Source organism: Tachyglossus aculeatus, chromosome 16, assembly GCF_015852505.1.
Source record: "Tachyglossus aculeatus isolate mTacAcu1 chromosome 16, mTacAcu1.pri, whole genome shotgun sequence".
NCBI lineage: Eukaryota > Metazoa > Chordata > Mammalia > Monotremata > Tachyglossidae > Tachyglossus > Tachyglossus aculeatus.
In genome coordinates this window covers 12,556,248-12,570,352 of record NC_052081.1, presented here as the reverse complement: position 1 = coordinate 12,570,352, position 14,105 = coordinate 12,556,248, and the positions used below count along the sequence as shown (strand labels likewise).

The window sequence follows — 14,105 nt, the reverse complement described above, 5'->3', positions numbered from 1 at the left end:
GGGGGCTCACAGTCTTAATTCCCATTTTACAGATGAGGTAACTGAGGCACAGAGAAGTGAAGTGACTTGCCCAAAGTCACACAACTGACAATAATAATAATAATGGCATTTATTAAGTGCTTACTATGTGCAAAGCACTGTTCTAAGCGCTGGGGGGGTTACAAGGTGATCAGGTTGTCCCATGGGGGGCTCACAGTTTTAATCCCCATTTTACGGATGAGGTAACTGAGGTACAGAGAAGTCAATCAATCAATCAATCGTATTTATTGAGCGCTTACTGTGTGCAGAGCACTGTACTACGCGCTTGGGAAGTACAAGTTGGCAACATATAGAGACAGTCCCTACCCAACAGTGGGCTCACAGTCTAAAAGGGGGAGACAGAGAACAAAACCAAACATGCTAACAAAATAAAATAAATAGAACAGATATGTACAAGTAAAATGAATAAATAGAGTAATAAATATGTACAAACATATATACATATATACAGGTGTTGTGGGGAAGGGAAGGAGGTAAGATGTCATTTATTAAACGATTACTATGTGCCAAACACTGTTCTAAGCGCTGGGGAGGTTACAAGGTGATCAGGCTGTCCCACGGGGGGGCTCACAGTCTTAATCCCCATTTTACGGATGAGGTAACTGAGGCACAGAGAAGTGAAGTGACTTGACCAAAGTCACACAGCTGACGGTTGGCGGAGCGGGGATTTGAACCCATGACCTCTCGGGCTCCTTCCACTGAGCCACGCTGCTTCTAGACTGTGGGCCCGCTGTTGGGTAGGGGCCGTCTATGTTAACGACTTGTACTTCCCAAGCGCTTAGTGCAGTGCGCTGCACACCGTAAGGGCTCAATAGATACGATTGAATGAATGAAAGGAAAGGGGGGGGGGGAAATCGAGCCGCCGCGCGCCCATTGGCTCCCTCCACGTGCGGAGGTGAAAGGTCGTTAACGGCTGCCGTCGGGCTGGGCCTAGACAACGACGGCCGCCATGTCCGGGGTGGGCGCTGAGGCGGCCGGCGACCAGGCCGAGAAGGCGGCCATGGAGGAGGAGGAGGAGGAGAAGGAGGAGGAGGGGATGTCGGGCGGGCCGAGCCCCCACGGCCCCAGGCCGTCGTTGGCGTTGGCCCTCCGGCCGGCGGTGGCCAAGGCGACCCGCAACGCGGCCCGACGGCGGCTGCAGCTGGGCCCGTCGGAGGGCGACCCTCCGCCTTGGCACCATGACAACCACGACCGCGAAGGGACGGCGCCGTCGGAGGCCCCAGGGAAGGCCAGGCCGCTGCCGCCCCTGTACGCGCCGTCGAGGGGCCCCCAGGGCCGCGGCCAGAAGGTGGCGCTCTACTGCGACCACATCCTGCGGGGATGCAAGGTCATTCGGTCATTCAGTCATTCGTATATATACCTGTATATATGTTTGTACATATTTATTACTCTATTTACTTGTACATATCTATTCTATTTATTTTATTTTGTTAGTATGTTTGGTTTTGTTCTCCATCTCCCCCTTTTAGACTGTGAGCCCACTGTTGGGTAGGGACTGTCTCTATATGTTGCCAATTTGGACTTCCCAAGCGCTTAGTACAGTGCTCTGCACATAGGAAGCGCTCAATAAATACGATTGATGATGATGATGATTCAGTCGTACTTATTGAGCGCTTGCTGGGTGCAGAGCACTGTACTGATCAATCAATCGTATTTAGTGAACGCTGACTCCAGGAGGCCTTCCCACACTGAGCCCCCTCCTTGCATTTCTTAGGCTCATTCATTCAGTCGTACTTATTGAGCGCTTAATGGGTGCAGAGCAGTGTACTAATCAATCAATCAATCGTATTTATTGAGCGCTTACTCCAGGAGGCCTTCCCACACTGAGCCCCCCCCATCCCCCTCTCCATCCCCCCATCTTACCTCCTTCCCTTCCCCACAGCACCTGTATATATGTATATATGTTTGTACATATTTATTACTCTATTTATTTTACTTGTACATATCTATTCTATTTATTTGATTTTGTTAGTATGTTTGGTTTTGTTCTCCGTCTCCCCCTTTTAGACTGTGAGCCCACTGTTGGGTAGGGACTGTCTCTATATGTTGCCAATTTGTACTTCCCAAGCGCTTAGTACAGTGCTCTGCACACAGTAAGCGCTCAATAAATTTGATTGATTGATTCGCAAAGCCATACTTATACCCCAGCTCATAGAACAGTGCTTACTTGGCACATAATAAGCACTTAAATACCATTATTATTACAGTACAGTGCTCTGCACATAGTAAGCGCTCAATAAATACGATTGATGATGATGATGATGATGATTCATTCGTTCCTTCACTCATTCAATCGTATTTAGTGAGCGCTTGGCTCAAGTACTTGCATTTCGTAGGCTCGTTCATTCATTGTCGTGCTTATTGAGCGCTTGCTGGGTGCAGAGCACTGTACTGATCAATCAGTCAATCGTATTTATTGAGCGCTTACTCCAGGAGGCCTTCCCACACTGAGCCCCCCCTTGCATTTCTTAGGCTCGTTCATTCATTCAGTCGTACTTATTGAGCGCTTAATGGGTGCAGAGCACTGTACTAATCAATCAATCGTATTTATTGAGCGCTTACTCCAGGAGGCCTTCCCACACTGAGCTCCCTCCTTCCTCTCCCCCTCTCCATCCCCCCCATCTTACCTCCTTCCCTTCCCCACAGCACCTGTATATATGTATTGTGTAGACTGTGAGCCCACTGTTGGGTAGGGACTGTCGCTATATGTTGCCAACTTGTACTTCCCAAGCACTTAGTACAGTGCTCTGCACACAGTAAGCACTCAATAAATATGATTGATTGATTCGCAAAGCCATACCCAGCACTTAGAACAGTGCTTACTTGGCACATAATAAGCACTTAAATACCATTATTATTATTATTATACTAAAAAAAAACACTTTTCTGTTAGGCCGAAGATGCTGATGAGGCCATGAATAAATACCTGAAAGCGAAATTAAACTCAACAGACAAATGGCTTGGAGTCTGGAAGTCTAATCCAGAGTTGTTCTTTGTGAAATATGAAGAAGCTTCTATACCTTTTGTTGGAGTACTGGTTGAGGTAAGTAATTCTCACTTGACCGTCATTCTGAATAAAATTCAGATAGGACTTTTTCAAACCCTATATTTGCAGTTGGAAAGAATGAAATGGACCCCAAAAGCCTTGGAATAAAATGTGCCTTCCTCTGTCTCTCTGCACTGTGGTCCTAGGTGACCCTGGCAACTGGGATTACCAGCCTTTAGGAACCTCTAAAGGAATATGGGTCGATGTTTTTGAATTTGCTTAGAAGTATATTTACTTATACATTTTGCTATTCTATAATTTCCTAGATTGTGCACCTCTTCCAAAAAATTTATACAGCACTTTCCGATAACAAACCACAGTCATCCCCATTCCAATACTCTTCATTTAGCGCTCTTTTGGGATAGTGCTGTTTAAGGCCAGTATTACTGTAATCTCTCAAGATAGATCCTTTAACTTGGTTCAATCACTTGCCATTCAGTCATATTTATTGAGCGCTTACTGTGTGCAGAGCATTGTACTAAGCACTTGGGAGAGTACAATACAACAATAAGGAGATACATTCCCTGCCCACACGTTTTTAATACTTTTGGCTTGAATAGAGTGATTACAGTCCATTTCAATTGTGTTTTAGACATATTTTCTATGAGTAGTGGCAGCTCTCTGGTAGCACAAGATGCCTCTTTTGTTGAATGGGATAGAAAAGAAAACATTTAAAAAATTAAGCTATGTCTGTGCACGCATAAAATTATACAACATCATTCATTGTTGGTACATATTTATATCGCTATTTGATCAGGTAATTCTCTTGAGCTTTTTGATCACCGTTTTAAAATATATTTCTAATATTTTGGCCAAATTTTTTGATCTTGAAAACATATTAATGCCTTATATTAGTTCCCTTGGGAGCCTCATTGTTTCATTTAGTAGACTTTTTTTTTCATAAATCCAGTTAAGAGCTCCCTCTCAGGTATAGCACTTAGTACCAGTTTTATGAACTGATCGATTAACTGGGTTCGAGGCTAGAGGAATTACAAACGGCAAGATTAAAGTTTATATTTAGTTTATACATTAGGGTAAAAAGTCCTTTCCGACAAAAGTACCCTGAGTTCATTCACTTCTTTCATAATACATAGTTCCATTATGCATTTTTGGATATAGTGCTTTGGGGGATTAGGGAATGCAGGAGTATCTGAATTGAAGCTTTGGGGGATTAGGGAATGCACATTATCTGGATTGAATGTGATGGAAAATTGGAAGAAATGGCTGTTTGCATGCGTGTGACACCAGTTGGAGCAAGTTTTCATTAATATGGGGTTTGTCAGGAATTTATCCCCTATGGTGTGTGTATATATAGCAGAGGTGAGTGTATTTTACTTCATCCTGAGGCACAGTTACCACTTCCGTTCCATTTGGGAATTAAGCCATCCTCTAGGTAGTCCCCAGAGAGAATTTGGACTTTCTTTACTGTTCTTTGTATCTGTCCTGTGATTTCTTTTTTTCAGGCAACTTGCAAACCATTTCAAGGCTCAACGTTGTGTTTCAAAGTTGACATATCTGTTGTTGAGCCCCTTTCATCTAACATTGCAAACATTCCAAGGGATTTGATTGATGAGACTTTGGAAGAACTGGAGCACAGCGTACCTCTGTTGGAAGTCTACCCCATTGAAGGGCAAGATGATGACATTTGTGAAATTGCCCTTGCTTTGGAAACTGTAAGGTATCTGGACTTTGTTTTGCTATTCACAGAAGGAACACCCAGGATTTACTAGCTTTTAAGATGGCAGTGTTCAAAAGGCTGACGATACTTAAATTGTCACTAAGAGTTGTTGGTTCTATAACACCAAGTGGGTCCACCCAACTCATTTGTCACAAATGTTTTTATTAGGGAAGTTTGGAAATGGCAGGTGTTATATAGAGTAGTAGAAGAAAATGTTAAGGTCTTGATTTGTAAAAATGAGAACATTTTAAATACGAAAACACTGTCCATAATTGTGAATATATAAATGTAGATTTTCTTTTTCATGAGTTTCATTTTCTGTGCTCCAATTATCATTGCTGAATTACAAATGTTTGACACAGATTTTCTAAAATTTGATGTATTTTTAAAAAATTAGGGGGTAAGAAGAATGTATCACCTTATTTGAAACTTTTCTGTGGGAATGAGCTCAACCACAGTTCTAAACCTTGAAGATAATTTTTTAAACAGCCTGCAATTTTTTTTTCCAATCTGGTAATATCGTCATTAGTTCTTCCTACCCGTTCCAACTTAGTGCATCAGGTGCTAGTATGTTTTATTAATGCTCTGGCTTATAGTTTCATATTTTTTTTAAAAAAATAATGATGGTATTAAGCACTTACTATGTGCAAAGCACTGTTCTAAGCACTGGATTTCCTGCTGATTGAACACTTTCGTGTTTTATAATATCTGCAACAGGAACTAATGTAACAATATTGTTTTAAAGTAGATACAGAATATTTCCTATGTTATTTTTGCAGTGATTTTAATCATGGAGAATATGGTTTGAATTTATGAACTTTGCAGTTTTCTAGAATTCTGTGAGCAAGATGACCACCTTGGGTAGAGAGTGGAATCCAGTTACCGGTTAATTGATTTTCACTCATTCTGAGACACGTGGCATACTAAGAGCGTGTTAAATCTTTTGGAATCCTGATAGTTTTATTTCATAATTTTACTATTTTAAATATTCAGAAGAAATACATAGTTGGAGGCTCTGGGCGGTCACGTTGCTAAGACGTGATACGGGTATTATTTTCACAGATGTTATGGTTCAGTGGATGCTAAGAATAGAATCTTACACTTTAACTCATACCTGCAGTTCCCCTGTAGAATGCTATAAAGCTTTTACTTAAAAACTAACCTCATTGCCAAAGTTTGGAATTCCTAATTTTTTTTAAACTCTCATTATGCAAATATGGGTTACCTTAGGTTTTTCTATGATTTCCTTTGGCGAGACTGGGATGATGAAGAAAGTTGTGAGGACTATACTGCTCTGATTGAAGAAAGAATTAACTTGTAAGTACATTTTAACAAATTACTCATAATACTTAAGAATAGAACTTCCAAGTTTTTGTATGTATATTTTTCAGGTGGTGCGATATTCAGGATGGAACAATTCCTGGTCCTATTGCACAGCGTTTTAAAAAAACTCTGGAAAGGTACAAAACCAAACGTGTGGAACTCATCGAGTATCAGTGCGGTATTAGTGAAGATCCATCAGCAGCAGAAGCTGTTGAGTGCTGGAAAAAATATTATGAAATAGTAATGCTGTGTGGGCTGTTGAAAATGTGGGAGGATTTACGCCTCAGGTACGTACCTTTCTTTTGAACTTTGTCATAAAATGATGATAATTGTGGCATTTGTACAGTGCTTTCTCTGTGCCAAGCACTGTACTAAGTGCTGGGGTAAATATAAGATAATTAGGTCCCGAACGGGGCTCACGGTGTAAATAAGAGGGAGAACAGACAAGGGGACAGTTTGCAGAGAAGGGAACTGAGACACAGAGAAGTTGTGACTTGCCCAAGCTCACACGGCAGGTAAGTGGCGGAGCTGGAATTAGAACTCAGATCCTCTGACGCCCAGGCTTTTCCCATTAGGCCACCCTCCTTCCCTTTCAACAAATTATAGCTTTTAATTCATTTGGCCAATCATTTAAAATGCACTTGAGAGTTTTGTCCTATCATGTAGTATCCTATTTGAGGAAGATTAAAAACCTTCATAGCTGATGGGCATAAAAAAAGAGATGCTGGAAAATAAAAAGGGTGTACCCTGTCATGGAGTACTTTGATAAATAATGAATAAATCAATGATGCAGCTACTTGACTAGAAAAAACAACTGGTCTTCTCTGATTTCTTTAATGGATGGATCAGATTGGTTCATAATGACTAGGCCGGATTGCATCGATCTTTTCATTAAAAAGCCAGGTCTTTGGTTAAGTTATATTCTATTATTAACTTTTAGCTATCCATATTGAAGTGAAAGTTTCTAAATACTTAGGAATTGTGGCTTCTTTAAACGTACTATTAAAAACTCCTCATTTTAATGTATTTTCTTTAGCTTGTTCCCTTTTAGGAAGAGATTCATTTATTGAAAACCATGTGGGATGATCACTTAGAACAGTGCTTTGCACATAGTAAGCGCTTAATAAATGCCATCATTATTATTTAGTCCTCAGGAGACTGGAAAAAGCTTCAAGGGGGGCTTGGTTATAGAGACCTTTGGCACTGCATTCCATTTTCAGTTATCTCCAACAACTCTAATCCAAACAGCCCCTTTTTTCAGTTGTGTCTTGCCAGCAGTCAGGGTTTGGAGCTTGGAGAATAAAGAATGGGTATTATTATTATGTAACCTGATTTTTCGGGTTAGGGTTTCAGATAGCCTCTGTCCCATGGGCCACATGTCCCCTCTTTCTAAAAAAAAAGTTTGTGTGTCCCTGCTTGAGTGACAAGATTGCCAGGATTAATGGGAGTGCTCGGTTACCTTGCCTCTTTAAGTGGGGGCTTCAAACTCCACGGTATTTTAGGGGTACCCTGTGCTGGTCAGGATCTATGGGCTGTTTTGGGGGACTGCCTTTTACCTGCAGGCAACCTTGGGAACTCTGAAGAGCTGTTAGAATGATTTTCTGGGTAAAAGTCTTGGGAAATGGGTGGGTACCTTTGGGGGTTGTTTGCAGGCACTGGGGTTTGGGAACTCCAGGCCCAGTACACCGTCACCACCAGCCACATAACTAGCCAGGGCTCCTTTCCTTTCAAACACTTCCTTTTTTTAATCAACTCTGTCCTAAGGGCCGGAACACTTCGTAATCCTTAGGATCTCGATTTTAGGATGTTGTGTTAATTGTGGTGGACTTTGGGGTAGAAGAATCCTTTGAAAAAAGTGTTAAGTAGGACTTGACAACCAGGGATTTTTCTCTGGACTAATGACTTCTAGATGGGTTCCTTGAATAACGTAGGTGGATGTCTTTACAAAATATCAGTAGCTTAAAATGTGTGTTATGTAACATGATTATTCAAAGAAATGATCTTAAAAGTTATTTTGTTTAGGCTTAAAAATAATAATAGTAGTGCTGCTTCTAGGAGCATGTGATGTGTTGGGATTTCCTGGGATATGGACTTATATATTTTTTCTAATAAGGATTCCTTAAAACTAACTTTCTAAATTTTTAAATCACAGAGTTCACGGACCATTTTTCCCAAGAATTTTAAGGCGAAAGAAAGGAAAAAGAGAGTTTGGGAAAACTGTAACTCATGTAGTAGCAAAATCTAACACTACAGAAATGGTGAGGAATGAGAATTTTAAGCCAATGTGAAATTTTCTGTGGAGTAAAAGTCCAGACAACCAGCAGTAATTTTTTGAGCACCTTCTGTATGCAGAGGACTGTTATGTACTTGGGAGAATACAATAGAATAAATAGACCTGATGCTTGCCTTGAAGTAATTTTATAATCTAGTGGAGGAGACAGCTATCAAAGTAGTTTACAGACAGAAGGAAAAGGGGTTAAGAACAGTATATGTACATGAGTTAAATGCCTTTATAGTAGGACATGTAAGATATGTCCTTAAGTGCAATGGAAGTTGGGAGTACAAAATGCCAAGGTGGCAGTTGGGAAGCAGTAACCTGGGGAGATTAGAATTTACAACTGTGGAAGGCCTCCTAGAGAAAATTTAATTTCAGAAGGGTTTGTAGATGGAGAGCTATGAACTGTTGGGTTTGAAGTGGGATGGAGTTTGAGGCAGGGATACGGGAGTGAGCAAGTGGTCAGCAGCAGCAGAGACAGAATGCAGTGAGTAGGTTAACTCGAGAGGAACCAGAGTTAGTACCTCATTCAAATGCTTAGTACAGTGCTTTATATACAGTAAGCGCTCAATAAATACAATTGAATGAATGAATGAATTCAGCCCACACATTCAGTCTATCACCATATCCTGTCAGTTCTACCTTTTAACATCTCTAAAATCTGCCCTTTCCTCTCCATTTAAACTGCTATCACTTTGATCCGAGGACTTATATCCCACTACTGCATCACCCTTCTCACTGACCTCCCTGCCTCCTGTCTCTCCCTACTCCAGGCCTTACCCTGCTGGCTGGGTCATTTTTCTAAAAAAAAATGTACAGTTAAACCCCATCCATCTCCAGAAATCCTTACCAGTGGCTTTAGAGCAGTCAGCTCACCCCCTTCTACCTTATCTTACTGATTCCTAAAACAACTGCCCGCACACTTTGCTCCTTTATCACAACTTTCTCATGGTACCTCTATCTTGGCACTGATCCCTTGGCCACGTCCTGGCTGAAACTCCTTACCCCTTTCACATCCGATTTCACGAATTAATAATCAAAAAGTGTGTCTTGAACCTCCTGCTGTAATTTTTGTCTTCTTTGCAGATGAAGGATTTATCCTCTGATTCCCTTCAGCAGCATCATGATGATTTAGAGTTTGCTTTGGCTGTCTGTTACAGTGGAGATACAGTGGTCATTTTTCCAGGAGAATACCAAGCTCCAAGTCTCGCCTTATTAACTGAAGACATCATGATTATGGGTTAGTAATATATGAGCTACCATTTTAGACTGCTGTGCATTAGACTACTAAATTGAACCATGCTTTAACAATCACTGAAAATCCCAATTAATGTTCCTAAGTGGTTCCACAATTAAGCGAAGTGTTAAGTGAAGGAGGGTAAATGAACTACGATTTCACTTAAGAAATTATGCAAAGGGCATTAATGTGTTCCCAGGATTCAAAACTTACCCAAAGCAATATATATCTGTACAACATTTAAATATATTTGTCACTAATACAAATACTATTAGCTTGTTCAAATAGCAATGGAAAATGTAACTAATAAAATTATAAGAATTTAAACAAGGAAATGTTATCCCATGTTTTTTTGGGGGGGTGCCTGCTCTGTCAGAATTTTCTCAGTTGCTTTCCTCCAGAAACAAACAGGAAGGAAAACAGATTTGAAAAGAATTATCACTTTAGAAGGGGGTTAACTTAATTAGCCATTGGATGTTTGAGATTCGAGAAGTGAAAATATTTTTCTAACAGCTAAATTATAACTAAGCTATCTTATTTTAAATTATTTCAGTAACTTACCTGCATTTCTTTTTTCCCCCCCCTTCCAAATTAGGGATTGGAAAGAGAGAGGAGATTGTGATCACTTCAGAGCCATCGTATGACAGCTTTGTGGTGTCCAAGGCAAAAAATGTGAAACTAATGCATCTTTCTTTGGTGCAACAAGGGACTGTTGATGGCATTGTAGTTGTGGAATCTGGTCATATGACTCTGGAAGACTGTTTATTGAAATGTGAAGGAACAGGAGTGTGTGTCCTCACAGGGGCTTCTGTGACTATTACAGATAGTGAAATAATTGGTGCACAGGTACTTCATTTTTCTAGTCTTTCCCAGAATAATGTTGCCTAAGAATCTATCTGCATTGTTTTAATATTTATACAACTTTGATAAAATAGGAAAGAAATACTGTTGTTCAACAGGATCTTGTGTAGGGTAATACAGAATGGGGATGGGGTGGCTGGTAAAGAATGCCCAAAAAGGACTCAAAGGATCAGTGGATTCAAAAGCTGAACATAGAGAATGTAGGGCCTTTATTTAAATTAAGCCTGATACAGAGGTGTATAAATAGGAGTATATTATCTAGGAATTGTTGGGTAATGCTGTCATTTATACTTCGCACTAGTCAGAACATTAAGAGGGTTTTGCTGAGAGTCCAGAAAAGGCCTAAGAACATAAAGAGCTTGGAAAAGGTTCAGAAAAGAATGCCTCAGGTCAGTAAGTGACTAGAAAATGTGAAGACAAAGCAGCGAAGTGGCCTAGTGAAAAGTGCAAGGGACTGGAAGTCAGAGGCCCTGGGCTCTAACTCCAGCTCTGCCCCTTGTCTGTTGTGTGACTTTGGTTAAGTCATTTCACTTTTTCTCTGAGCCTCACACCTCATCTGTAAAATGGGGATAAGACTGTGATCCCCACATGGGACATGGACTGTATCCAACCTGATTATCACAAGTCTATCCCAATGCTTAGTACAGTGCCTGACAGTGTAGTAAGCGCTTAACAAATGGGCAGGGAACATGTCTGTTAATTCTGTTGTTCTCTTCCAAGCACTTAGTACCGTGCACTCAAATACAATTCAACAAATACCATTAAAAAACAAGACAAGGAATTGGGAAAAGAAATGAATGGCAACTCATAGTCTCCAAGTATATTAAATGAGGGCCACCAACTTTTCACTGACACTTCTGAGTTTAAAGAAGAGGAAATGATAGCCTGCAGCTGGAGAAATTTACATTTGCTATTAACTCACTGCAGGAAACTATTCTACTGAAGCATTATAGTAGGTTTCCAGTGGAGGTAGTAGCAACCCTTTCTCTAGAATCCTGTTAATAAATAGCATTGATTCGTATTAACCAGTTCTCCCCAAGGTGGCCCAAATGCCCACCCCAAGTTCCTTCCAGCTGTGTGATTTTTATGAAGTTAGATTGTTTTCCAGGGGGGTGATCCCATCAGCAGTTGTGTTCCCTGACGCTTCAAAGAGTTTTCATTGATACTTACAAGGATCTGCTAATTTACACTGTCTTAGTATTAGCCTCATTTTTTAAAAAATGGAATTTTTTTGGATTTCTTATAAATGTATTTTTAAATTTTATAGGGTGCTGGTGTTGAGCTGTCTCCCGGCAGCACAGCCATTTTGGAGAGAAATGAAATTCATCACTGCAATAACCTCAGAACCTGTGACATTTCAAAAAGCACATTAGGAGGAGTTAATATAAAGGTACGGTCACTTTTTAAAAATGTTTTTCCTAATTCTGGGCCATGTTTATAGAAATTGAAGATAGATGCATTTGTAGGACACTGCAGTTAAATCAGTGAGGACAAATGTTCCATTTTATGACTTGTTCCTGTCAACGAATGTCTAGATCAGTTGGAGGCCAGCGAGGTCTGTTTGAGGTTGGGTAGACTTTTCTATAGGCCAAAGATTGTTTAGGGCTTGCCCCTGGATTCCTTTTTTTCCTTTTCTGGGAATAGTGTTTTGGCCAAGATCTTCCAGAATGCAATCTTTATTTTGGATTTTTTAAAATTTAGAATTAAGGACATATTTGCTCTCAGACATCTGCCTTTGCCTCACTTGGGAGTGCAATATTCCCTTGGAAACTGGAACCAAATTTTTTTAGCACACAAAGGTGTTTAATACTTGTTCTGAAATAACATCGATTCTCCCACTAGATTCAGAGCTTTTTTGCTGATTGGCCCTCCCACCAACATTACCTCAATGCTGGCTGCCTGGCAATACTAGGAGCTAAGTGTTAGGACTTGTGACTTTCTGATAGTAATATCTTAAATGTGTATGCTTTCTTTTCCAAATTGCTGTACCTAATTTTATCCTCACTGTCCTCATGTTCTATTCTCCACTACTATTCATTACTTCTACAGCACCTGTGCATTCATGAACTCACCATCTCCTGTAGCACCTATGCCTGTACTTTACATATCCTATTACCTGACAATGTTCCCTTTTGGTTCTCCACCATTTGTTGGTCTCCCCCACTACATGGTAAACTCTTTGAGAACAAGGATCATGGGAAGTAGAGTGGCCTACCGTAAAGAGGTCAGGCTTGGAGTGAGAGGAGATGGGGTCTAATCACAGCTCTGCCACTTATATACTTGAGCAAGTCACTTAGCTTCTCCGTGCCTCCGTTTTCTCATCTGTAAAATGGAGACTCAATGCCCCCATTACTGTGAACTCCATGTGGGATGGGTCTCACTATTATTAATCTCATTTATCTCGTATTTAAATACCACATTACTTTGCCTAAAAGTGGCTAAAGTACCCATACTTCATCCACTGGCACCTGAGCAATGCTCACCCAAAGTGGCAAAGGATCAAGAGCTGTAAGGCTGGGGTTTTATGAACAACCCTGCCTTTATGAGTTCCTTTTCGAGCCTTAGGATAATTCCACTATGCTGTGAATACATTTATGAATAGGGCTCAGGACATGTCTTCAATGTTACCTTTTTAGTCTTTTTGAAGTTTAAAAAGCCTTAGAGAAACTAATTAATTTCAACACCAACAGGTTCTTCCAGCCCCCAAACTCAAGATGAATAATAACCACATTCATAATAACAACGGCTATGGAGTGAGCATCCTTCAGCCAACTGGCCAGCTTTTTATTGAACCAGAAGAAACTCTTAACAAAGATGCTGCTGCAGGAGACAAAAAAGATGATATGCTTTCTAAAATAATGCAAAACCTCAGCTTGGAAATGAATAACAATACAATAGAAGCAAATTTGAAGGGAGATATTAGAGTAGTTACAAGTTAAAACAAACAGGTTTAACATCAAGGATCCATATTCAAGGCATTTGTTTAGACACTAAACTGTTCAGGGACTTTTGTGTTGGGTGTAATTAAGGTTGAGTTTAAAGTATGAAACTTAACTGTCTTAAAGAATGACTTGACATATCCTATCTTGGAATTTTATTTTGGAGATCACCTTCAAGGAGGCAGTAGACATGACTAAATGTATTAAGTTTTTGATACCTAAGTCACCTTTTAGGAGGAAATAATCTCTGACCATCTTCCAACAGCCCACCTGAAGTGTTTGGGAATGAGAAAGAAGGCTAAAGGAGTTGCTTAGAGATGTGAGCAAGATATCAGCTGTCACAAGTTCTGGGGTTTTTTTTTTTCCTTCTGTTGGGATGAAGGCCTTATGTACATTTGAATGCCGATTCAAAAGCAGCAAATGGTTTTAAATTAAACATTCATCTTGTAATCCCAGCCTCAGTTTGTTAGAGAGTACCATGGGGGAGGTATGCGTGTGAAAGAAAGACCCTCCTGAGTGATTGTGTTCATTAGACTAAAGTGTATAGGATTGGGAATGGAGGAAGAGGAAGCTAGGGTGAGTAGTTTATCCTTCCTCTGCCTCCCCCCTCTTCTACTCCTTTACCTCTCAGGCTCTTCTGAAAAGGGCAGGCTCGCTCACTTACACCAAGGGCAAGGAAGCAAGTAGGGGGACTGGGGAGCCCAGAC

The 14,105-nt window shown here is 40.5% G+C and overlaps 1 protein-coding gene across 1 annotated transcript; it reads left to right on the top strand.

The window, feature by feature from the left end:
- The first annotated feature begins 959 nt into the window (after positions 1–959).
- Positions 960–13,848, top strand: SHCBP1L (SHC binding and spindle associated 1 like). The gene is made up of 10 exons (XM_038758695.1): positions 960–1,366; positions 2,933–3,082; positions 4,549–4,763; positions 5,994–6,080; positions 6,155–6,373; positions 8,239–8,344; positions 9,448–9,601; positions 10,194–10,444; positions 11,727–11,849; positions 13,150–13,848. The coding sequence occupies exons 1-10, from the start codon at positions 989–991 to the stop codon at positions 13,396–13,398; spliced, it is 1,932 nt and encodes a 643-aa protein (XP_038614623.1). The 5' UTR covers positions 960–988; the 3' UTR covers positions 13,399–13,848.
- Positions 13,849–14,105: the final 257 nt, after the last annotated feature.